The sequence below is a fragment of the Acanthisitta chloris genome, unplaced genomic scaffold (assembly GCF_000695815.1).
Source record: "Acanthisitta chloris isolate BGI_N310 unplaced genomic scaffold, ASM69581v1 scaffold3851, whole genome shotgun sequence".
NCBI classification, from domain to species: domain Eukaryota; kingdom Metazoa; phylum Chordata; class Aves; order Passeriformes; family Acanthisittidae; genus Acanthisitta; species Acanthisitta chloris.
Window position 1 is genome coordinate 48,175 of NW_008655311.1, and position 21,779 is coordinate 69,953.

A 21,779-nucleotide genomic window follows, 5' to 3' on the forward strand; every position below is an offset into this window, starting at 1 on the left:
CAGTTACTTCCCCACCCAACCTGTAGGTGTGCCTGGGATTGCCACAGCAGTGATTATGATTTTTTCTTCTACTTCACATAACACTTCCTTTGTATCACTGATTTTTATTATGGCCCTATGTAAGGCATGGTTTCTTCATTTTTTTGTTGTTTATGAAACAAACTCTTACATAATGCTACCTGTACCTAAGTGTGATGTCTACCTTGGTCTCTGCTACCCAGTGCTCTGAAAGAGAATTCTCTTTTCTGTCTCCTTATTCACAAAGAGTACCACGTTTACCAAACCTCAAGTACTCTTGTTTGCATTTTCTGACTTTTTATCGGGCACTTCTGTTATGATTCCTGTAAGAAAGACCCAGTTACAGTAATATGTATTCAGTAACAAAAGCAAATACCTAGTTAAATGAGAGAAGAAATCTTAGTAGTGTAAGGTGTCTGTACTGTTTTATGATTGTTTTCACGTCATTCATATTTCCCTCTCTTACTGTTCTTATTTGAGCAGTTTTAAATTGCAGTGTAAGATATTCAAAGAAGAAATTGAATGGAGATTTTGAGGGGTTATCAGCATACAAAAAACCCCAAAGTATTTGAGATTGTTCCAGCAATTCAGTCATACTGAATTAACCGTGTTGGAATGGGGAAGAAATTTCATGTTTATAAGGCAAACCCCATGAAGATACATCCAAAATAAGATGTACTAAACATAGCAAAGATGAAATGTACGTAGCCTAGTTGCTATGGCAAAGCTTTTCTTCTTTCTGTTGACAGGCAAAACAACTGTGAGGGCTTCTGATTTTCCATATGACCCTGGTACCCCATCAGTCTCGGGTCCTGTGGGACTGCACCCCAGGCTGCTTGTGGCCAAGCCTGAGAGCAGCAGTTCCCCTTTAGAGCCAAAGGATCATTTGCTGACTCGGCACCTTGGCACATCTTTTGTCATCCTGAGGTGCTGCTGATTGATTCTACTGCCTGAAAAGTGAAGCCAGAGGAACCAAAGCAGGGCATTTTAAATATTCTTGCTGGCAGCTTTAGAGACACTTTACTGTCACTGTTGGAAGTCTGAGAAGTTTTGTCAGCACAGCAGATAGCGTGCAACACTGCTTTTCACTCTGCACGGAGCACCACCACCTCTCCACCCAGAAGATCTCAATTTTTCATTGGTTGTATTGTCTTTAGGGAGATGTTCCTCATGCCCACTTCATTCTTCAAATAAGCAGTGCAATATTAGGAAAGAAGATGATTTTTTTTTTTTTTGCTCCTTAATCAGTATCAGTCTACAGACCTGAATTCCCTGTGAGCAGCTGAGGGTAGTTTATGTGTGCAGAAGTGATGGCTCCCAATGAATTTCTGCACATACGGGAACTAGTATAACATAAACATGGTGACTTTTATTGTAATCTCTGCTCAAGGCACTCATTAATTTTTTTATTGCATTTGACTCAGCAGAGACATATCTTTAGAAGTTCACTGACAGAGATGTCTGCAGCTATTTGATCAGTAATGCCTTATTTTTAAAATATCAGCCTATGCTAAGTGCCAAATTCCAAAGAAGACTTAAAAATATAATCAAAAAAAATCTAAAGCTAAGAGTCTGAAAGACCAAGTTATTTTTAAGTAGCCTGTTTCCTCCAGCAGGAAGTTTAAGGAGCCAGGATTTTCAGTCAAATGCATCGTGTGAAATAGCAAGATTTTCAGAACTTTTTTAGCTATCAGTGTGGTTAGAAAACTAGGCTGACAGTGCAGTCTGTGGATTTTTTTAAATGTATTTAATTATGTTGAAATTGAGGCATATTGATTTAATAGCCCTTGTGGTATATTGAGGGTCTGCGGGAGCAGCAGTGAACAATTCTCTTATCAGATTATAATTGTTTCTGTCATTGGCAAATGAAAAAAAATTATTTTTCCTCTGAAGTCTGAATAGTTAAATGTAAAAGCATAGCATATAAAAAACATACTCAGATGCAGAAATCCAGTTTCAGTTGACATATTTCTAACAAGACCTTCAGGGCTTTGCTGCTCTAGGGAAATACTTGCAATTAATGTGAAGTTTAGTAAGTGCACGTCTGTCTGCTAAGTTAATAAATAAAACATAGATGGGTTTTATTAGTTGCCAATTGTATCCAGGAACACAAGCAGTGAACTGTGATACTTAAAATAAATTGGCATCTTACAAATACTATTTAAGAAATAATTATAGTCCCTGAAATGATTTGCCATAATAATAAATTTTATTCTTCTACTTCTTTGTGCTATTTAAAATTAATTAGCTATGTGAAAGTAAGCTTATGTTTAATCAAATATCTGTTAGTGCCAAGAACTTTCTGGGGTAGAAGAAAGTTTTGCTTCCTTTGATAGACTTGATTTACAGTTCAAATCATGGAATATTATGTTCATATTGAATATAGCACTTTTTGCACAGGAAACTTTGAATTTTCATAATATTCAGTGTGAGTGTAGGGGCCAGAGTTGTGTTCCAGTCAGTTCCTAACTGTGGACATACATAAGGGAAATTCCTTTTCAGACAGGCCACACTGTCTTTTTGGCAAATACAAATTCTGTTGAAACAGATGTTCAAAGCAGTGGCCTAGGACTTAATATGCACATTTGATGTTTTGACATACATTCGTTGTGAGAAATACTACAAAGGTGCTCTGAAAAGAACTTGAGAGCATCCCTTAATGAAGTGTTAGGCTGTTGTGAATCATGTTTTTTTGTAGTTCTGTCCACAATATCATATGAAATAGAAATGTCCTTTTCTTCTTTAACATTGGAGCAGAAACCACTTGACTGTTTCTGGGGTTGGGTTTTTGCATAACTACTTATGATTTTTCTACTTATATTTAGTAGTATATCTTTGTTTTTATCTGTGGCTTTGCTTTTATTCTTAAGATACTTTAAAGTTCTTTCTTTTGTTTCTTTGGAGTTTTTTTTTAAACTCCACTACTTAATAATATTCTGTGATCCCTTTGGCTTCTCCTATCAGTTACTTGCATTACAAATTTTTGCCTTACCTTCAGTCCCATTCATTGCCACTTCTTCTATCTCCTACATATGGATTATTTAATGTTTTGTCAGCACGTTCACATTTTCTTTTAATGGATTCACCTTCACATGAGCATATGTTTCCATTTGCAGTGTTGACACTTGGAAAATTCAGCTGACATACCAGCAGCTTACAAGGAAAAACAATGACTTCTGTAGTTTGTCGTCTTTAAGATAAAGCTCTATATCTTTCTCAAACACAATTAGATTCTTTTTTTCTGGGAAAAAAAGATCCTGATTTTTTCCTTGAACTTTCAGATCAAGCAGTGTGGTCTTGATGATCCCTTCTGGATTTGAAAATGAAGGCTATGTAAAAACTTTGTAATAAATAATTTAATACTTTCAGATACATCATCACTAAGAACTTGGAGTTGTTTTTAAAAAGAGGCAGAATTACGACTCTGTTTTTATCTATTGTTGTCTATCTTTACTGTAAGAACTTACGTCAAAATATTGGTTCTGAAAAATGTGAACTTCTTCATTTAGTTTGGTTTTGCCTCCAAGGGCAGCTGTGCTGTAGAAATGCCAATGAATGATTATGATTTTGGAATTACAAATGGTGGAGTAACTGTGTCATAAGATATAAGTACAGTGAAAAGAAAACCTTTGAGAATTGATTTCTGAATAAGCAAAGCATCAGCAAGGGTGGATTTTTTTTTTTTTTATTAATTTCATGGACTGTGTAGAGTTTCAGCCTTCTACAGTCTGATACATACACACAAAAATAGGAATAATAATGCCTGTCACAAACCAAAGGAAATGCTACACATAACAAACAAACAAGGACTGGCTAGTTGTAAATTCTAAAATAAGTGATTTCTTGCTATCTTTCTGTTGTTTCTCATTCTTAATTTGTGTGTGTACTTGTAGATAGTATTTGAGACTGAGCAATAGGTGTATTTTCCTGGTTATGGTGTACTGCTCAAAGTGGGATGGTGAGTCACTGTCTGTTTGGCTTTTTGCTGTCAGCCAGTTTTTGCTGCCTTTCTTAAATCTTTTTGCAACTCTGTCAGCTTTTCTCTTTTAATAATTTTTCCCTATTGTTTCACTGTATGATTTGCTTTTAGGCTGTTGATTTTTCTAGTTTCAGAACTTCGTATTTTTGATTTACTGCTTTCAGAAGGTAAACTGCTGTTCATCTAATTTTTAGTAAATACTCATATTTTGTCGTGCATGTTTCTTGATTTTTTTTAAAAGCAACAGATATTCTTTGTGCTGTAAGTTAAAGAAATGGGTGTATCTTAAATTTTGTTTGTACTGCTCACCTGCAGTATTGCAGTTTACAAACCCTAAGTGGTTTCCTTTGTGAAGTACTTAAACCTTTTATTTCAAGTTGGAAATGAGAAGAAGGAGACTTGTGTATGTTCTTTTAAATTAAGTCAGTTCATAACAGTGGTTGTGATGTCCCATTTTCTTACAGAGAATTATTTTCTGAGGAAAAGATAGATTTTAACAGCCTAATTGGTGATTGAGACTAACAGATTGCACTGTTCTTTGCAGCTTACTATATTCTGTACCTACCACTTGACATTCCACTTATGTAATACTCACATTCCATAAACAAGCACAGTAAAACCAGTCTGGGAATAAACAGGAATAACACTTGTGTCACTTTCCACAAAACTTAGGCCAGATGAAGGGGTTAGCAGCACAGGATTGCTCCTGTCAGACACCTTACTTTTTCCCAGTCTTTCTAAAGCATTCCAGAACTTGATTGTCTCTGTAGTGAATAGTACAGTTAATGAAGCAATCACTGCACATGAATTAGTTAACTATTTTATTAAGGACCAAAGAAATACTGTCAGATTTGCACAAAGTCAAAATAAACCTCCAAAATGTACCTATGTTCCTGCAAAATTATTCCAACCACTCAGTGACTGTCTCCTCATATGCTTTTAATATAAATGTGAGGGGAGCATTCCAAAAGAACAAGTCATTGTCTTCTATTCAGAAATGCTTACAAACACGAATATTATAGAACCAGCAAAATGGCAATTTACAGTCTGAGCAGAATACTAATGTGCCACTTACCATGAAGTAGGCCTTTGTTACAAATTCATTTTATAGGTGAGCCAGTGTAGATTGTTCTCAATATGAAATATGACAGGCAGTGAGATTAATAAAATCTTGTTGTACATATTGCCATCGCTTAATATGCAATTAAGCACAGTTTTAAATCCGAAGATAAATCATACTGCATGCAAGAGCAGCAAATTAAAAACCACTCCAAGTACTTTGTCGTTGCTCTTTCATCAATTAATGTAGCAAGGTGGTGCTAGCTATTGTAAATTTAAATTTCAAAGCTTGTGGTTAGTGTAATTTTTACTCAGAAATGTAATGAATTATTATTTTATTTAACCCTTAAGAGTTAGTTCTTTAGGATCATTTACCAAGTAGAGAAAATAGGTACTTAGCTATTATTTCCATGCAGAGCAAGTCTTCTAAAATATTATTAAGGTTCTGAGATAAGCAGGTAAAAATATAGATGATGAGTTGTAGCAAAATTGGTCATGTGATAATGTCTTCTCAGAAAATATGTAACAGAGTAGAGATGTTTTGGATAAACCCAACAGATTGAGAGACTTTAAAGTCATTTATTCTGAGAGAAGAAAAGATAGTGGTTTAAAGAGGAAACAAATGAGGGTTACAACAAAAGTATATAAACCAGTGTATGATGTTAAGAAGATAAACTGAGTAATTTTTCCTGACCTTTATCATCTAATGGATCCTAAAGGCTGAGTAGGAAGAGTAAATTCAGGAAGTACTGAGATTCTCCCCTGTATCTTGTTCTCAGAAACTGTCGGAAGATGCTGCAATTTATCCAAGGAGACCTAAATGTACTAAAGAATTAAAAAACATACAAATTTTCTTTGGAAACCCTCACCATATTAAGATCCCTTGACATAACAACAGTTACTTTTCGGAGGAATCCAGTTCTGTGGATCATACTTAGTGAGGCAATACTTCTTCGCTGTTCCACATGTACAGCCAGAATTGGATCCAGTGAAATAATGGTGTTAGCAGCACTGAGATGACAGCCTAGTTTGAGAAGTTTGACATACCTATCCTTACAATGTAGATATACCTTCTTGTTATTTATTATTTTTCCAGTTTTGACTATAATCCCTTCTGTAAGAAGTTAATTTATTGTATATCTCTGTGTGTACATTTGTGTTACCACAGCCAGAAGCTGTTCCATTTAGTTTTCCTTACTGTCACCTTTAACTGCTTTTAACTGCCCTTTTAAAGGACGATGCTCATGACTATCTGTTATAACAGGGCAAGTGTTCTGATCCTAAAAACAAGAGCAGGTTCCTTAAAAGGAAAGAAGGATCTGCAGCTCATAGGTCCTTGCTTTATTTTCCAAAAAAAAAAAAAAAAAAAAAGCATGGAGTTAAAATCAGTCTAGAAGCCAGATACCAAATTCCTTCATCTACATGTGAGTATTTGATTTGATAACTCAGACACACATCTCAAACATTCAAGAGTTGGGTTGGGAAAAAAAACAGACCTGATTTCCTGCTTGTTGCTAAATCCATGTCACCTCTGGACAAAAGGGTCTTCAACAAATGGTTGAACATGTTTCATTCTGGAAAGAGATTATAGCTACTGAGAAAGTTTCATGGGAAAGTAAAGCAACATGCAGAGCGGTAGTAGCTCAAGGCTGACCTTGCTGAACACTAGACTGAGATCCCAGTGAGGGAACAGTAGGTGGAAAGAGTCTAATTAACCCTTTAGGATTAAGGAAGTCAAAGTCTTTAAGTTCATATTGTCCAGAGGATTGAGAAGCTAAAAGAACATTAAATGAACCATAGTTCTATATGGTGCTAATCCCATCTTCTCCCTCTCCAGTAGGGAATATAAAATACACAGTATTAAGGAAGAGAGATGGAAATGTGAGAAAACCAAATGAGAAATGTTTAGGCTTCAGGCTGGAAATCTTAAAAGTTTTACTAAATCGATGGCTTTGTGCCCATATAGTATAGGAGAACCTGAATTCAATTTAAATGAGTTAAGTTTGGTAGCAGAAACAGTCAGAGCATGAGCTCCCTATCGACTAATTTGCTGTCATGAGAGGAAACTTGAAGGAATGTATTGCATGGCTACCTTAAAGCCATAAAAATGTAGCAGTATTCTCTTTCTTATTTGTTCTCACTCTGCAAATTGCTGTGTTATCCCTGAAGTTTTCCCTGTGCTATAGCACAGATACTCTCTGCAAGAGCACTGGCAGCAATGGAACACATAAAAGCTCAGATTGAGAACAGTGACTTTTTTCTAATAAACTGTTTGAGCATTAAAACAGATTTTCTTTATGTTGCAGCTGATGTCCTTCACTCATTTCCAAATGTTATGATTACTATGCCACATAGGCCAAACCTTCTAATAACTAGAAATTTGCTAGGAGTCAGTTACAGCCTAACAAAGATGATCTGTGTACCTCAATTCCGATAAGATTTGATTTTGTTTCTTTTCTCCTCTTCCAATGAGTCAACTGTAATGATTTTCTGTCATATTTTTGTTAATGTATTTCCTGCAGTCATCTGAAATAATTTTGAAGAGCCAGGTGGCCTGTGTGCTTAGTATGATTTGTTAGTATGATCTTTTAATATCTTTCACAGTGACTTAAATCTTGCCTGATAAATTAAGCAATTATGTTAAATTGTATTAAATTTACAGCATTAGATCTGTAGCAAAGAGTAAAGGGAAATGCTATTGTGTTGCTAGAGAAGCTTTGCCACATTGTTGTATGTATTGCCTACTGGTAATTATTACCTGATGGTAAATAGCACTGTATGTAAAATAAAGTAGTGGTATTTTGTATCATTACAGCTGGTCCACAGTTAGAAAGATACTTCATTTATTGTTCCATATAATTTAATTTAAAAAGAAATCTGTCTCAAACTGAAGCTTAGCTATCCTTTTGAAAGGCAGGTAACTCTCTGAAATTTTTCTACTCTTTTCAGGACAATTTTATAATAGGTGCCATGCGTATCTAGCACTGCATTCTGGTTGCACAGTAAATCTGACAAGCACTCTGGCACCTGCACAAAGAGCAGAATCATCTCTAAGAATCTTTCCTTAATGTTGCTTATCTTAATCCTGCTAGCATGATGCTATTTGTTGTTAGGATTAGGGACTGTTTTCTCTAACCTTCTTGAAACTGTATTAAGCTCTGGAATTGTTTAGTTAAGTACCATATCCTAATTGCATTTTAAAAATCTACTTTCCCAAGAAGCAGAATGCAGTGTTTTAAATAGTGCTAATTATTCTGCTAGTCCAGTTCCCTTCAAAACGTCCATCATTTTGAAGTGACTATAAAGAGATTTGTATCTTCTTCTTCAGTGTGCAGATTTGCTCACTTTCTACTCTTGGATTTTCTTTCATTTTTTTTTCCCAATACCATGTTCTGGCGGGAAGTTCAAGTCAAATATAAATTTTAATTTGTCCAGATTCAGAATTCAGAGACATGGCCCAGACCCTTAGCCATTCCAATGGGACACTTATCTTCTGTTTTCTGGAGATGGGGGAGAGAATGTTTCCAGGAATGTTCTTCCAGTATCCAGCAATTTGTGCTGTCCAAGGCGAAGGATGATTTTTTTTTTACATGTGTTGTATCAGTGGATTTCACTGTCATACAACTGTTTACTTTTCTTTCACCCCATTCAAGCTTTCAGCTTTCACAGTCTCCTGTGGCAATCTGTAGGTTCTTGTGTGACAAACTTCTGCTTTGACTCGTTCTCAGACCAGCCATCTGCCACTTGCTACGTTCATTTGATGCTTTCTGTCCCTAGTATTGGAAGAGGTAATTTTAGCAACTCAATCTGAATGTGAGGCAAGGTTATCATGAGTTTAGGAAAAATAAAAAAAGCCTTATGAGATGAATGGTATGTTCATAAGCTTCTTTTCAAAAATTAATGATTTATGATTGAGTACAAATAAATGTGTATCTTGCTTTACTGTCAGGATTGTCTGCTCTGCTAGAGCCACTAAATCAAAGTGATTGCTCTTTTCAGTACATCTGTGTGTTTTCTAAAGATAGGTAAACTTCTGTCAATAAATCCTTTGAAACTAATATAACTGTGTTTTTCAACAATTCATTGTTTTCTGATGTGATTTTAATTAATAGAGGTCTTTTTATTGTTGCTATTAGTCAAAAGTTAATTTTATTACTTTAGTGTCATTCTTTAAAAATGTTATATGTATGATGTTTATTTTCAAGACTTGCTGAGATTACTGGCCTTGCTGTATACTCCATGATACCTCATAGGATGACAATATAATTTCTGATGTTAACAAACAACATCCATTATTTTAATGATATGGTCATTGCATGTGGTACTGCTACATTTGCAAGTAGGCAAGTCCTCCGAAAACTAAACCAAAAGCCACAACAAAACCCTTTCTCTAATACTGATTGGTTTGTAACTGAGAAATTTCATTAAATTGTGTTTGTTGGTTTCTTTCTCCTGATAGTGACTTTGCATGGGATCTAGATCTTCGTTTCTAAATTAAAAGTATGCTTAAGTAGCCTTTTTTATTTAGAAGGACCCACACTATGATAGATACATTCACAATCTATGTCAGATTCTTTTCTGGAAAAAAAAAACCAACAATGCATTTCACATGCTTCAACTTGTGAAGAATTAATTTTTATAATTCTAGAATAGATTTCAAAAAGAACATTAATGACAGAAGTGAGAGTTCATAGAATCATAGAATCAACTAGGTTGGAAAGACCTCCGAGATCATCAAGTCCAACCTTACCGTGGTTATAGACCATGGCACTAAGTGCCACATCCAGTCTCATCTTGAAAACCTCCAGGGATGGTGAATCCACCACCTCCCTGGGCAGCTCATTCCAATCTCTGAAAAAAATGTCTTCCTAATACAGTTGAAGTATATGCCTTGTAGTTTGGTGTCAAATATGCTTATAAATTCGCATTATCACAAGAAGGTTCATACATTGATAGTTTTTGGTTGTTCTCTGAAAATGAGACATCTTAGTGACTCATATTTTAGCTTTCTTTAACAGGATAAAGGGAATTGGAATTTGCTTCTTAAAGCTTTCTCTGTCTTTGTTATGTTACTTGCAAGGCAATTGTTGTGAGTCTTGCTCCAAAATGGAAATGTCAGTACTCTCCTGCTGGTATATTTAATTTCTTAGTGTGTTGTGGAAATTGTATTGCTAGATAAGAATAATATTACTTAAGATGTCTTGGGAATTTCTTGTAATTCAGTGTGTCATAGTAAGAGCTAGTAACAGATGACCCTGCTAAGTGATATGTGGAAGAGGCACAATTCATAGATGTCTCAGGGATAAGTGTCTTCCCCTTGGGTGAAAGCAAAGAGAACAAGCACTTTAAATTCTATCAAAGCTATTTTCCAGGATATGCCAAATTATTGTGTCTGGGCAGATCCTATTCTCAGAAGATCCTTACTCTTGCTTCTGAAATCTCTCTAGCATGAGGCTGCTAGGGACATCTACAGTGTGACAATATGTTGCTCAGGATGTGGTGGCTGCCCCAACCCTGGCAGTGTTCAAGGCCAGGCTGGATGAGCCTTGAGCAACCTGATCTAGTGAGGAGGTGTACCTGCCCAGGGCAGGGGGTTGGGACTGGATGATCTGTAAGGTCCATTCCAACCCCTGAAATCTATAATTCTGTGATTAACTCAATGGTCACAGCCCAGAAGCTGGTGGTTCTGCAGTTCCTACTGCCTTTGCTTCCATTGGAAGACAATACTAGCCAGGATTTAGCAAACAACAGTTCCTGTTGTTTATTTTGGCATACCCTTTATGCTTCTCTGAAAGCTATACCTGTAAAAGAAGCAAAATGCCAACATTTAACACTTGATATTTCACTTAAATTTGAAATAGAATTTCTCGAGGCTTAGAAAAGACACCTTGCTGGCATAAAAAGTTATATCCCTGCTGAATAGTAAAGGTTTGCCAAGAAATGGAAGAGGTAAAGGTTGCAAGAAAAAAATGTACAAGAAGCAAAACTGTTACAGTATGATGGATTGAGGAGATTTGGCAGAATACTTTTCTGCTAAAATAGCTATCTTCTAGAAATGTCAATTTTATGACTTTCTGAACAGCAGAGGTATATAAACACTCATCTTTCCAGTCTGATTAAAGTTTGTATTGCTACATCAGTATTTTATGTAGCATTATGTTGTGTGTAATTATTTGTTGCAACACACATTTAAACTTGGTATCATCATGGGATGAAAAAAGCTTAAAGAGATGTTACCCAAATTATAGACATAGAAATGGTGGAGAGCTTTTTGTCATAAATCAAAGATAATGGTGCTTCTGCATTAATTTTAATTGATTTAGTTTTGTCTGAAATTTCAGCATTTCAGTCTTCCATTTGAAACCAAAAAGAAGTTTTGCCAAGTTAGAACTTTCCCAAGTTTGTGACTTGTTCCAGAGAGTGTGCAGATGTTTCTCATGCTTTGTCCATTGCCTGCATAAATATCTGAGCTGCATGGAAGCAACTACTAGTTGCCATGTCCTTTGAGGTACAAAAGGATTAGAAGTTACTTGCCTATACTCATGAAGTAGCATCAGTCTTCTTGCATGTGAAAATTCCAGGCTCAACAGACTGTATCACTAGAAATATGACTTGTGACATGGCTTAAAAATTGTAGAGAATTTCTTCGAAGCTAGTATTTATTCTTTCCTTGGTTTATATTGCTGTTATTAAGGACATTTGAATAAATTATTTAAATGTGCATGAACCACTAAGACAAGAAAACAAAAATAGTCTAAGTGCAGTTTAGACTTGCACTAATCTGTTTCCTAATCTGTCCAGTAAGAGAGCAGCAGCTTGGAATTCAATCCTGGACCATCTGATCTGTTGCTTTGCAAAAAGGAAGTATAATAGGGCTAGGGACCTGGAACATAGCAGTTTCCTTTAACATATTAGTACTGATTTTTGTGATAGCTTTGTAAAAAAAGACAGGTTAGATAACTTCTTCTCTGCTTTCAGATTGTGTAGCTAATATGCTTCCTATTCCAGGTGGTCACCCCAAAAATGGCTATAGCTTTAAAAAGTTTGTTTGTATTGAGAAATCATACTAAGAAAATAATTTCCAAAGTTAAATTAAAAACTGACATGCATGAAAAATGCATCTTGGTGCTAAGAAACACATTTCCAAGTACTTGGTGAGGCAAAATTGACAAGGACCAATCTCATAAAAAATAGTGTTCAAAATCCATATTGCATACCCATCTGATCTGTGAAATTGTGATTATCTTAAGATTGGTTCAGAAGAACAGAGTTAGTGTTGAAGTTACTTAAAGTTGGTATTAATATGTTGTGGAATAGCAGCATATATGTAAGGTTTGCTTTCCTGACATACCCTCTGCATTTTTTGGATGGATCAGCTGCATGTGTGTGCACATACTTACACCACTACCCACTTGCACACATTGGTGGGTGAGATAATAGGTCTGATATCTGGCTGTGCACCATTAGGTAACAGTAAAGCTATCCCTGTACTAATTCTGTGGGATAAATTGACATCAGCAGTAATTGCATCAATTAGTGCAACAAAAGGCATCTAACAAGAAACAGAGACACGTTTTGTTGAGATTATTAAATGGGTTGGAAAGGTTAATAAGCCTTGAGCCAGAAAATGTTCTAGATTGATTTATTTTTTCCTGGTTTTATAATACAGTGTTTCAAAGTGCATTTGTCCCCAGAAAAGCACTTAGCTCAGAAAATGCTTCCTCCTTGCCATCAGACTTACATCAGACTGTCTGTTCAAAGCCAGTTCTGTGTGACGAAAATAATTTTCCTTTAATGCAGTAGTATTTGCAGAGGAAAGCTAATTAGTTAACTTGTGGTTTCTATTATCCATAATCAATTAGAGAGTTTACTAAGTTGCAATTAGTTGCACTTTTCAAGACCCACTGAAAGTAACACAATTGCTTAACTGCTTGGAAGAGCCTGAGGTTACAGGAGTAGGTACTTTTCAAGACCCACTGAACATGGAAGAGCCTGAGGTTACAGGAGTAGGTGAAGTGACATAATTTGGCTTTCTAAAACGTTTTATATTGATTCCTCATGTGCAGGAAAGATCTGAGTGAATTTTCAAGGCCAACACTTAAGAATCAAACAAAGATTTTTGCTTGTAACATTGTACTTCTAATGTCCAAATTACAGGAATTAAAAGCATAGGAATTTCATTTATGTTTTTACATAGTAATTTTTTTCTGGGCACAGTCACACTTTACCCCTGCAAAGAGTTTCAGGGCATGGTACATCTGAGGTTCTAGTTGAGAACAGGATGAATTATATCCTGAAAGACCTCAGGAACTACTCCATTGCCAAAACTCAGACATCTAATGCCACACTGGATGGCCTAAGGTACTCTTCCTCACTTACAGCTGCTCTACTTGTGCACATGCCCTGGATACCCTTGGACATCTGAAGTGGTAATAGATATCTGCACTCAGTAAACTGAGTCCCACCCTCTGTAACCTGAAACAGGAACCAGGGAGAACTATCTCAGCTTGCTGGTGCCTGTGATTGGTCAGATGATCCCTGCACGACAGTCTTCAGAGCAGACTTTGTAGGCCTTTAGAGTCATATATGTCCTAGAAATTCAGTAAATCAGTAATAGTTATTTTCTCAACTTAGAAAGCTGTAATGTAGTCTAATAAGCAAAACAAATACATTTATCTCACCACTATTAGTTAATAGTCAGAACAATCAGTGTATAGGCATGATCATCCTCGAGGCAGATGCTTGGTATTTGGAGAAACAGACTGTCCTGTTACCTCTGCTTTGGAAAGAGATTTTTCCCTGATGAGGGAAAAATACAATTTGATTTAACTGGAGTTTAAAAGTATGCAAATGCTTAATATTGTCCTTTTTTTATTTTTTTCCTGTCTGTTGTGATAAGAATATCAGTACCGAATTTTTGACAGCAGCTTTTGAACAGTAGATTTTTTCTTATCAGGTTCCAGAGAGACAGAACTGGAGCTATTATGTTGTGGTAATGAACCTAATTGTCAAGATATCTAGAAAACTCAGCAGAAGTACTTTGCTAGGTTGAGACTTTGCAGTAGGATGGCTGTGATGTCTTAGTGTTGTCCCTGAGGTGGGAGGCTACCTGAAAAACATTGCCTTAGGGTGCCTCAACACAGATTTCAGGTTTAAGAACTAGTAGCTCAGAAAGTCAAAGCGAGAAGTCTCTAAGCCACCATCTTCCACAGTCTTACCTGAAGAAGATAGTGTGCTTTTTGTTAGATTCTAGTAGAACGAAAATAACTGATGTTATTTGCAAAAACAATGATTGCATAATAAATTTCACACTTAGGAAAGTCTAACAGTGTGTAGTTTAGGCTGGGTAAAATGATTTGATACTTTTTCATATCGTAGACCCACGGTGAAGCCTATACCCATCCGGCTTTGTACCACAGGCCTGAACAGTTTTTTAGACTTGCTAGAGTTATTGGTTCATTTTTCTGAAACACATAATTAATTTTCTTGCAGCTATGATTTTACCTTTCAGTTCTGATCCTCTATATACTGTAAATTTAGCCTTTTTCAGAACAAGGTCATCTCATATTATTGGCAGATTTTGCTGTTAAGCAGAACACAGAATTTCTTTCCAGAGAGACAACTTCACAAGGTTTAAGATTTTATCTTACTAGTTATTTCCTGTGTGCAGATGAGATTCTGAAAGTTTCTGTTTCAAATTTCAGTTTTCAAATACAGGACAGGTAAATTTAGATTTGATAAAAGCTGTAAGACTTTTTAGAAATTTGGTCAGTGAGCTTATTCGGCAGACTGACTCTTCCACTTCAAATGACAGAACTGTCTTGTGTTTTTTCTATAGAGATTGAGAATTTGGACTCACAAATTGCTTTCTAGTGGTGTCACTTGAATAGATGGTCATTTGTATTTAGGAGTAAAAGAGTTTGTTATGCTTGTTATTTTTATTTCTCAGAAAACAGAAATTCACCAATTCTAATTATATGGCTAAACCAAACAAAACTGTTGTTGTTTTTCTGTACCTCACTATTATATGTCACAGCCTGTGGATAATTAGGTAAAGAAAACCTTCTCTGACTCATGAAGAGAAGGTTATGTTGACTTTTCATTTGGTAGTATGAGTCTTAGTTGTTTGGCTGTTCCCACAAAAAGGAAAACATTTCTTAGACATAATCATACTGAACCTTGAATACTACTGCAGGTTTTAACAATATTCCTAAAAGTGTCGTCTCAGATGTTGGGCTGCAGAAATATTTTCACCCTGTGATTATGTATTCATTCTTCTTTATTCCCAGGTCCAGTCTATGTACAACATTACCCAGTATGAGAATATTTTTCCTTTGTGCTTGATTCTGGAACAAATTCTTCAAACTGAGAGAGAAGAAAGTAACGTTTCAAGCTCACACTATGATGGAGAAGAAAAGATCAAATTTCTGAAGAACCTTGATCAAATTATTCTTCATCTCTCAGATGAATTCCCTTTGTTTTCTTTATATTTATGGAGAGTGAGTGTTCTTTTGAACTCAGCTCAAATGCAAATTGATTAAAACAAGCAGCCAACTCTTTAACAGTGCATTTGTTGTGGGATTGCCTTGCAAAATTTTCAAGCCAGACAGGAAAATTGTAGTTATTGGAAAACAATTACTTTAAACTACTATTCTATACAGCAGTTTCAGAGATAATGCAATGTATTTCTGATATTAAATATAGAAAAAATGTAATAATCCACGTGCTGTTTTGAATAAATTCTGTTTCTCATATGGAAAACAATATGTTGGTGTTTGTGTTCATGGTGGAAATAGAACAAAGAAAGTTGTTTCAGGTGCTGTTTAAAATAATTGCTATGAATTTTAAAGTCAAGTCATAACATGTATGTAAAGATTCCATGTTAGGAAACTAATTCCTGTCTTTTAAGAGTTGTGTAGCTCCTGTATGTTTTAGAGACAGTGTCTGGTTGGCAGAAATATAAATGTTTATTTTTACAATTGGTAATTTATGATTGCAAATTCTTGTAAGACAGATTGTTACTGAGTTAATCAAATGAGTCACAACCTGAGCAAAGTAAAATCTGGTGCTCAGTTTTACAACTTTCTTACCTTCATTGTGCCTTGGCTTTACTTGTGTATGCACAGGTGTAGGCAGACTAGGCCTAGTTCACTCTGAGTGATAATTTCAGGGATCTAATAAGAAAAAATTTAACTCTTTTGATGGTTACTTTAAACCTTTCTGTTCAAAATGAATGAATATTGATAAAATTTATCTATTTGCATATTATCTGATTTTAATTTTTCATTTCTGTGTGGTGGAATTATATTCATAGTAGTAATTAACAGATTTTAACAGAAATTATCTTAAACATAAGAGGTCTTTAAAGTATGAGTTCAACAATACCTTAACTGAACCAGTCTTTGGTAAATTTAGAGGGTAACTATTATGATGAATGGCATTTTTTTTAATAGATAAACAACATTTTAATTTTTGTTGTGTGCCCTGAGAGGTGCGTATTCACTGTAAATATAAAACATTTTTAGCATTAATCCTTATTCTTCCCCTTGCACTTGTTTAAACAGATCAGTTTTTATGTCAGGAAATTTGTCTGAAACACCACTACCTTGTTCATTTGAATGCATTTATTTCATAATAAACCTTTGATTTATATACATATAAAATACATTGACATATAGAAAGCAGGTTACTGTGATGATGAATTGGCTTCCCAAAGAGTTTTTCTTGTTTAGACATTGGCCACTGTTCTATTTCTTAAACTTCATGTTTGATATATCATATGGTAACATTTGTTTAATGCTTTCTTTTAGCAAATTTTCTTTCAACAGAAATGCTTGATTTGCAAAACACATGTTCCTGAATAGTCACATGAGAAAATCAGAGAATTTTAGCCAAACTAAAGAAACTAGATAAGTATGTAAATTTGGTAGCCACTCAGGAGCTACCCTGCTCTTTTCCTTACTGCTTTACTTTTTCATTTATTTGGCTTTTTTCATGAAGGTAGAGAATCAGTTATTCTGCCTCCCCCCACAGTGCTGAAGGCATGATTACCAAGAGAGCAAGGAAAGGAATAAACAAAAGGAACTGTTGTCTAATTGATATAATGCTTCTCATGTTTTCAAAAAAGTTCATTCAAAAGTAGTTTGTAAACAAAAGACACAAAACACAGGATGATACTGGCATCTGTATAATAGCAAAATGTATCTTGTTTCAAGACTCTTGTTCCAGAGAGCAGTTTCACCACTAGATTGCACACCACTGCATATTTGCTGATCAATTGGCAATAAAATATTTTTGTTATTATTAAAGCAACTCAGGCACAAAGGGACACGTCTCCTTCTTTGCAGATTGTAGCATTTTCTCACCAGCAAGCTCTCTAGGCCACTGGAAAAGCAATGGATATTTTGGGAAATATATTCATCCTTGATAAATTTTGAAGTAACTGCTCACTTGAGACATGATTTTTGAAATCTTTTTCACAGCATACAGAGAGAGAGGAGTTTTTGTGTTCAGAGATGTCATAACTACATGGCACCTACACTCTGACAGGGATTTGAAACAGTTTGTTATGCAGCTTTGGAAGTGTTGCGGCAGTGAGAGTTCCCCTTGTAATGCCACTGCAGCAGTCTAGACACACACTAGCCTCTCTGCAAAAGTGCTGTTGACTTGTCACCTGGGCTTTTCTTATCTGTTTCAGTGCAAAATTAAATAGTGCAATGAACCACATTAATGAGCATCTCAGCTTTGGTGGGAGCTGTAACCTCTGCAGTCAGAATACTTACTATATTGTTGTCTCATGTTTCTTGAAGAGATTTTTCACCAAGGTGGGACTTGCCTCAAGATGAAGATGCACATGTGTGCATTTAGATGTCTCCATGTGGTTGGGACATCTAATCTATGAAACACTTGCAAAGGAGCCCAGTGATTTGGTCTGGGTATCTTGCTGCTTCCCCAAAGGATTGCAGATGTTCTCAAAGTCCCATGTCGTGTTTTCTCTCTTCATGTAGATGCCTCTGATACCCTGGAGCACCTTTAGTGGCACTGTCACTTAAATGTGTCTGCTTAGACAACTGAATTGAGCAGTGGTGATAGCATGAGCTTAGATATATAGCTCACTGACATGAACATGCATTTAGGTGTCTTAATATGTAAACTAAATCCCACCTTTGTGATACTTGACCTGGTTTTAGAAGTAGGAAATCCTAGATTTAGGTCCCTGCTGTTCAGACAATTCCTGCACTGTTAGATATAACTGGAGTAAACGTCACTGACTTTAGTTCTGAAATAAAACAGGATGACTGAGACAGTCCCTGGAGGATTTGCAACAAGGTTACATGAAACTTTCCAGCATGTTGGATTTAAAGTACTTACTAAGTAGGTATGACCACATCCAACCTTTACCTATCTGACCTCCAGAGAGGAATGCCAAATCCAGAGAAAGTACCTATGTTCTTTGCTGAGACCCTTGGATGTCTCAAAAGAAAAGTGTCAAAGTCCTATGTGCTGAGCATAACATGTCATAGGCCTAAATAGGAAACACTAAAATAATAACTTGATCTGACCAGTCATTGCTCCCTGGAGTAGTTCACCTGAGCTACCCTCACAGTTTTAGAATGAACAGTTCAAGGATATTTATTTTGTCTTGCTGATCTCCTTTTTTTAAATAGGAGAATTTGGCAAAATGCTAAGGTTCTGCAAATGCAAATTGTTCAGCCTTCTATATACATACATATATATGTATGTATATGTGCATACACACATATGGTTAAATTATATATTTATATGGTTGAATTAGCAGTGCTTATTTATTAGTAGCCTAATAGAGGTTTATTATTTTGTAACTTGCTATTCTGCCACATTCTTAGTTTCCTGGATCTTTTGTACCTGTTTCCATCTGCTTTGAAAAGAATTTTGTGGTAGAGTGTCTCTTTTTATGGGAGTAGAAAAATTGTGAGACAAGGAAAATAAATTTGTATTCTAGTTCTGCTCCATTGACTGCCCAATTCACTAAAGAATCTAACATGCCTACTTGTGACAGCTGTGGGTGGAATTTTGAAGTGAAACATCTCAGGATATTTTTGTAAACTTAATTTGGAATCTGTAATTTACTGATATACAACTTATTGCTTGTGTATGTTGGTAAGAGTGAAAATGAAATCGCACCTTATTTTAATCCTGTAATAATCTTATTTTTTTCATTCAGTTATTTATGCATTACTGTCTGATACAGAGTAACATGTTATAGTTTACTGTGTGCAACCTTCAGTTGATGTTCACATGATTATTGGAAAATTTGAGTTCAGCCTCCTGCTTGAGTCAAGGTTAGCTGTGGGATCAAACCAAGATTGCTGTTCCAATGTTCAATCACATACTGAAAACTTTCAAGGGCAGAGACTGGATAACCTGCTCTTCTGCTTGCCAGTCTTCATGGTGAAAAAATGTTTCCCTCATACACAGTCTGAACTTGTATACAGTTGCTTCATTTATGCTCAGTGTCTTTAGTCTTCCCACCACCCAAAGCCTGGATCTGTCCTCTTGATACCTTTCCCACAGGCACTGGAGGCTGCTGTTTGGACCCCTGAAACCATCACTTTCCCAGGCAGAACAAGCCCAGCTCCCTTAACCCACCTCACAGCACAGATGTTATAGCCACAGACATTTTGATAGCCCTCTCCTCAACATGCTTCAGTTTATCAGCATCTTTTTACTGGGGACCCAAAATGGGCAGTAGTAGTCTAGGTACAGATTAACTAGAGCTGATTGGAGGGAGGTGATCCCTTTCCTTAAGCCGTGCTCTTGCTGGCACAGCCCAGGATGCCACTGATGCTCATTACTGCCAGGGCCACTGCAGGTTCACAGTCAGCTCACTGCCTACCAGGGCCCCCAGGGAGTTTTTCTGCAGAACTATTCCCCAGCCAGACACTGCCAACATGTATCACTGCAGGGGACTCTTCCTTACCAGGCTGGACATTTTGCACTTGTCCTTCCTGAATTTTCTATCATCTCTGTCAGCCCATTCTTCCAGCCAGCATCAGTCCCTCTAATGACACCCCTGCCCTCAAGAATATCCAACTGGGACTTCCAATTCGGTGTCATCTGCAAGTCTGATAAGGATGCAGTCCATCATCTCCTCCAGGTCACTGATAAAGGTGTTAAACAGGACCCATCCCAAGGTAGCTCCCTGTGTTTCTCCGCTTGTAACAGTCATCCAGGTAAAGTGCAGTGGAAACACTAGGTAGCTCCCTGTGTTTCTCCACTTGTAACAGTCATCCAGGTAAAGTGCAACCTATTAAGCACTACACTGTCAGCTTGATCATCAAATAATATTTTTACCCACCTGGTTTTTAACCTGTCCTTGCTTTGTAAGGACACCAACCAGTTCTATAAGCACCCATGTATCTAGACCTCCTGATCCCATAGTGGGGTGATATAGACATATATGAGTTGAAATATGTCAAAAATAACCCTAACTTGATGTGCAGCTACTCCTGCAGTGCTCCTTGTTCTCAAGGTAGAATAGCAGTGACTTCTGAGTAAGGGTATTAAAAATACAGTATTTGCATGCAGAACCCCTTGTAGGTTTTGCTCAGTTGTAATCCTGTACCTATCCTCAGCATCTTGTGGCAGGGGGAAGCAGCTCAACCCAAAAAATAAGACAAAGGAGCGAGATGAAGAGGATGAAGAAGCAGGAGCTTTTGACACTACTGGAAGAGCTAGGTGGGATGAGGAGTAGGGGGCGATTGTATGGCTGGGCAACAAAATGAGAAACCATGTGCAGAGAGATCAATATTCTGAAAAAGCATTTAACCTCTTCACAGAGAAAAAGAAAAATACAAGGGCAAAACCAGATATTGTCTCTTCACTCCCTCAGAGCCACAAATCTGACTTCAGCTTTTTCAATATTAACCCCAAGCTATGCATATATGTATGTTTCACTTTAAAGCTCAGAGAAGTTCTGTATACTTTCTATAACTGTTTAATTGTAGCTTTCCTGTTTTGTGCTTTTTTGTCTGTCACATGCCAGAAAGGGTCTTTTTCTGTTCTGCAGTTCTTAATTGCCTTGATTTGAGACAGTTTCTGCAACTTGATCCAGATGGTGTGTTTCAGTAAGACCTTCATTAAATCACCTCCCTCACATAAATTGTGTCACCCGCCGTATCAGTGTGTCCTTTTAGTTTTCCCTTTTTGCTTATAAGTAAATTCACTTGGTCTCCTCTTGTTTCTTTAATTGAACAAGCGAAGCTAGTTTACAACCTTACTTTAATTAAGCTATTCTTTCAACATGGTTTCTCTAAACTTGCTGATTTCAAACTCATCTTGAATTCTGTGGGATTACGCCCACCCTTAGAATAATTATGCAAAAGAGAGGCTTATCCTTTGCATATCACCTGCTTCCCAGGCTTGAGTTCATGTTGGGGACAATCTTTCAAATTATACTGAAGGGAACAATTTTTGCAAACCAAGAATATCCCCCAGTGAATAGAAATAGTCCCAAGACAAGATCTTTGGGGTTGTTTAAAAGGGCAGTCTTCTTTCTTTACTTCTTTCTGTAAGTGCCAGAGATTGATGTTACTTGATGAAGGCCAATTCTGGCACCTTTGAGAGCTCAACTCTTCAGTATATACAGCTTAAAAAGCAGCAGACTGCATTCACCAACATTTTCTCCATCCCAACAGAAACTGAGCTCTGCAAATTTTATCAATGACGTTGGTTACTCCCTGAG

At 36.4% G+C, this 21,779-nt stretch overlaps 1 protein-coding gene across 1 annotated transcript in view; it reads left to right on the forward strand.

Moving 5' to 3' along the window:
* MEI4 (meiosis-specific 4 homolog (S. cerevisiae)) overlaps nt 1–15,597 on the forward strand; it is a gene marked incomplete at its 5' end in the record, with an annotated part of 56,198 nt that extends 40,601 nt beyond the window's left edge. The window contains one exon of the mRNA XM_009083832.1: nt 15,346–15,597. Coding sequence (XP_009082080.1) covers nt 15,346–15,597 — 252 coding nt within the window. The remainder of the gene's footprint in view (nt 1–15,345) is intronic.
* Nucleotides 15,598–21,779: the final 6,182 nt, after the last annotated feature.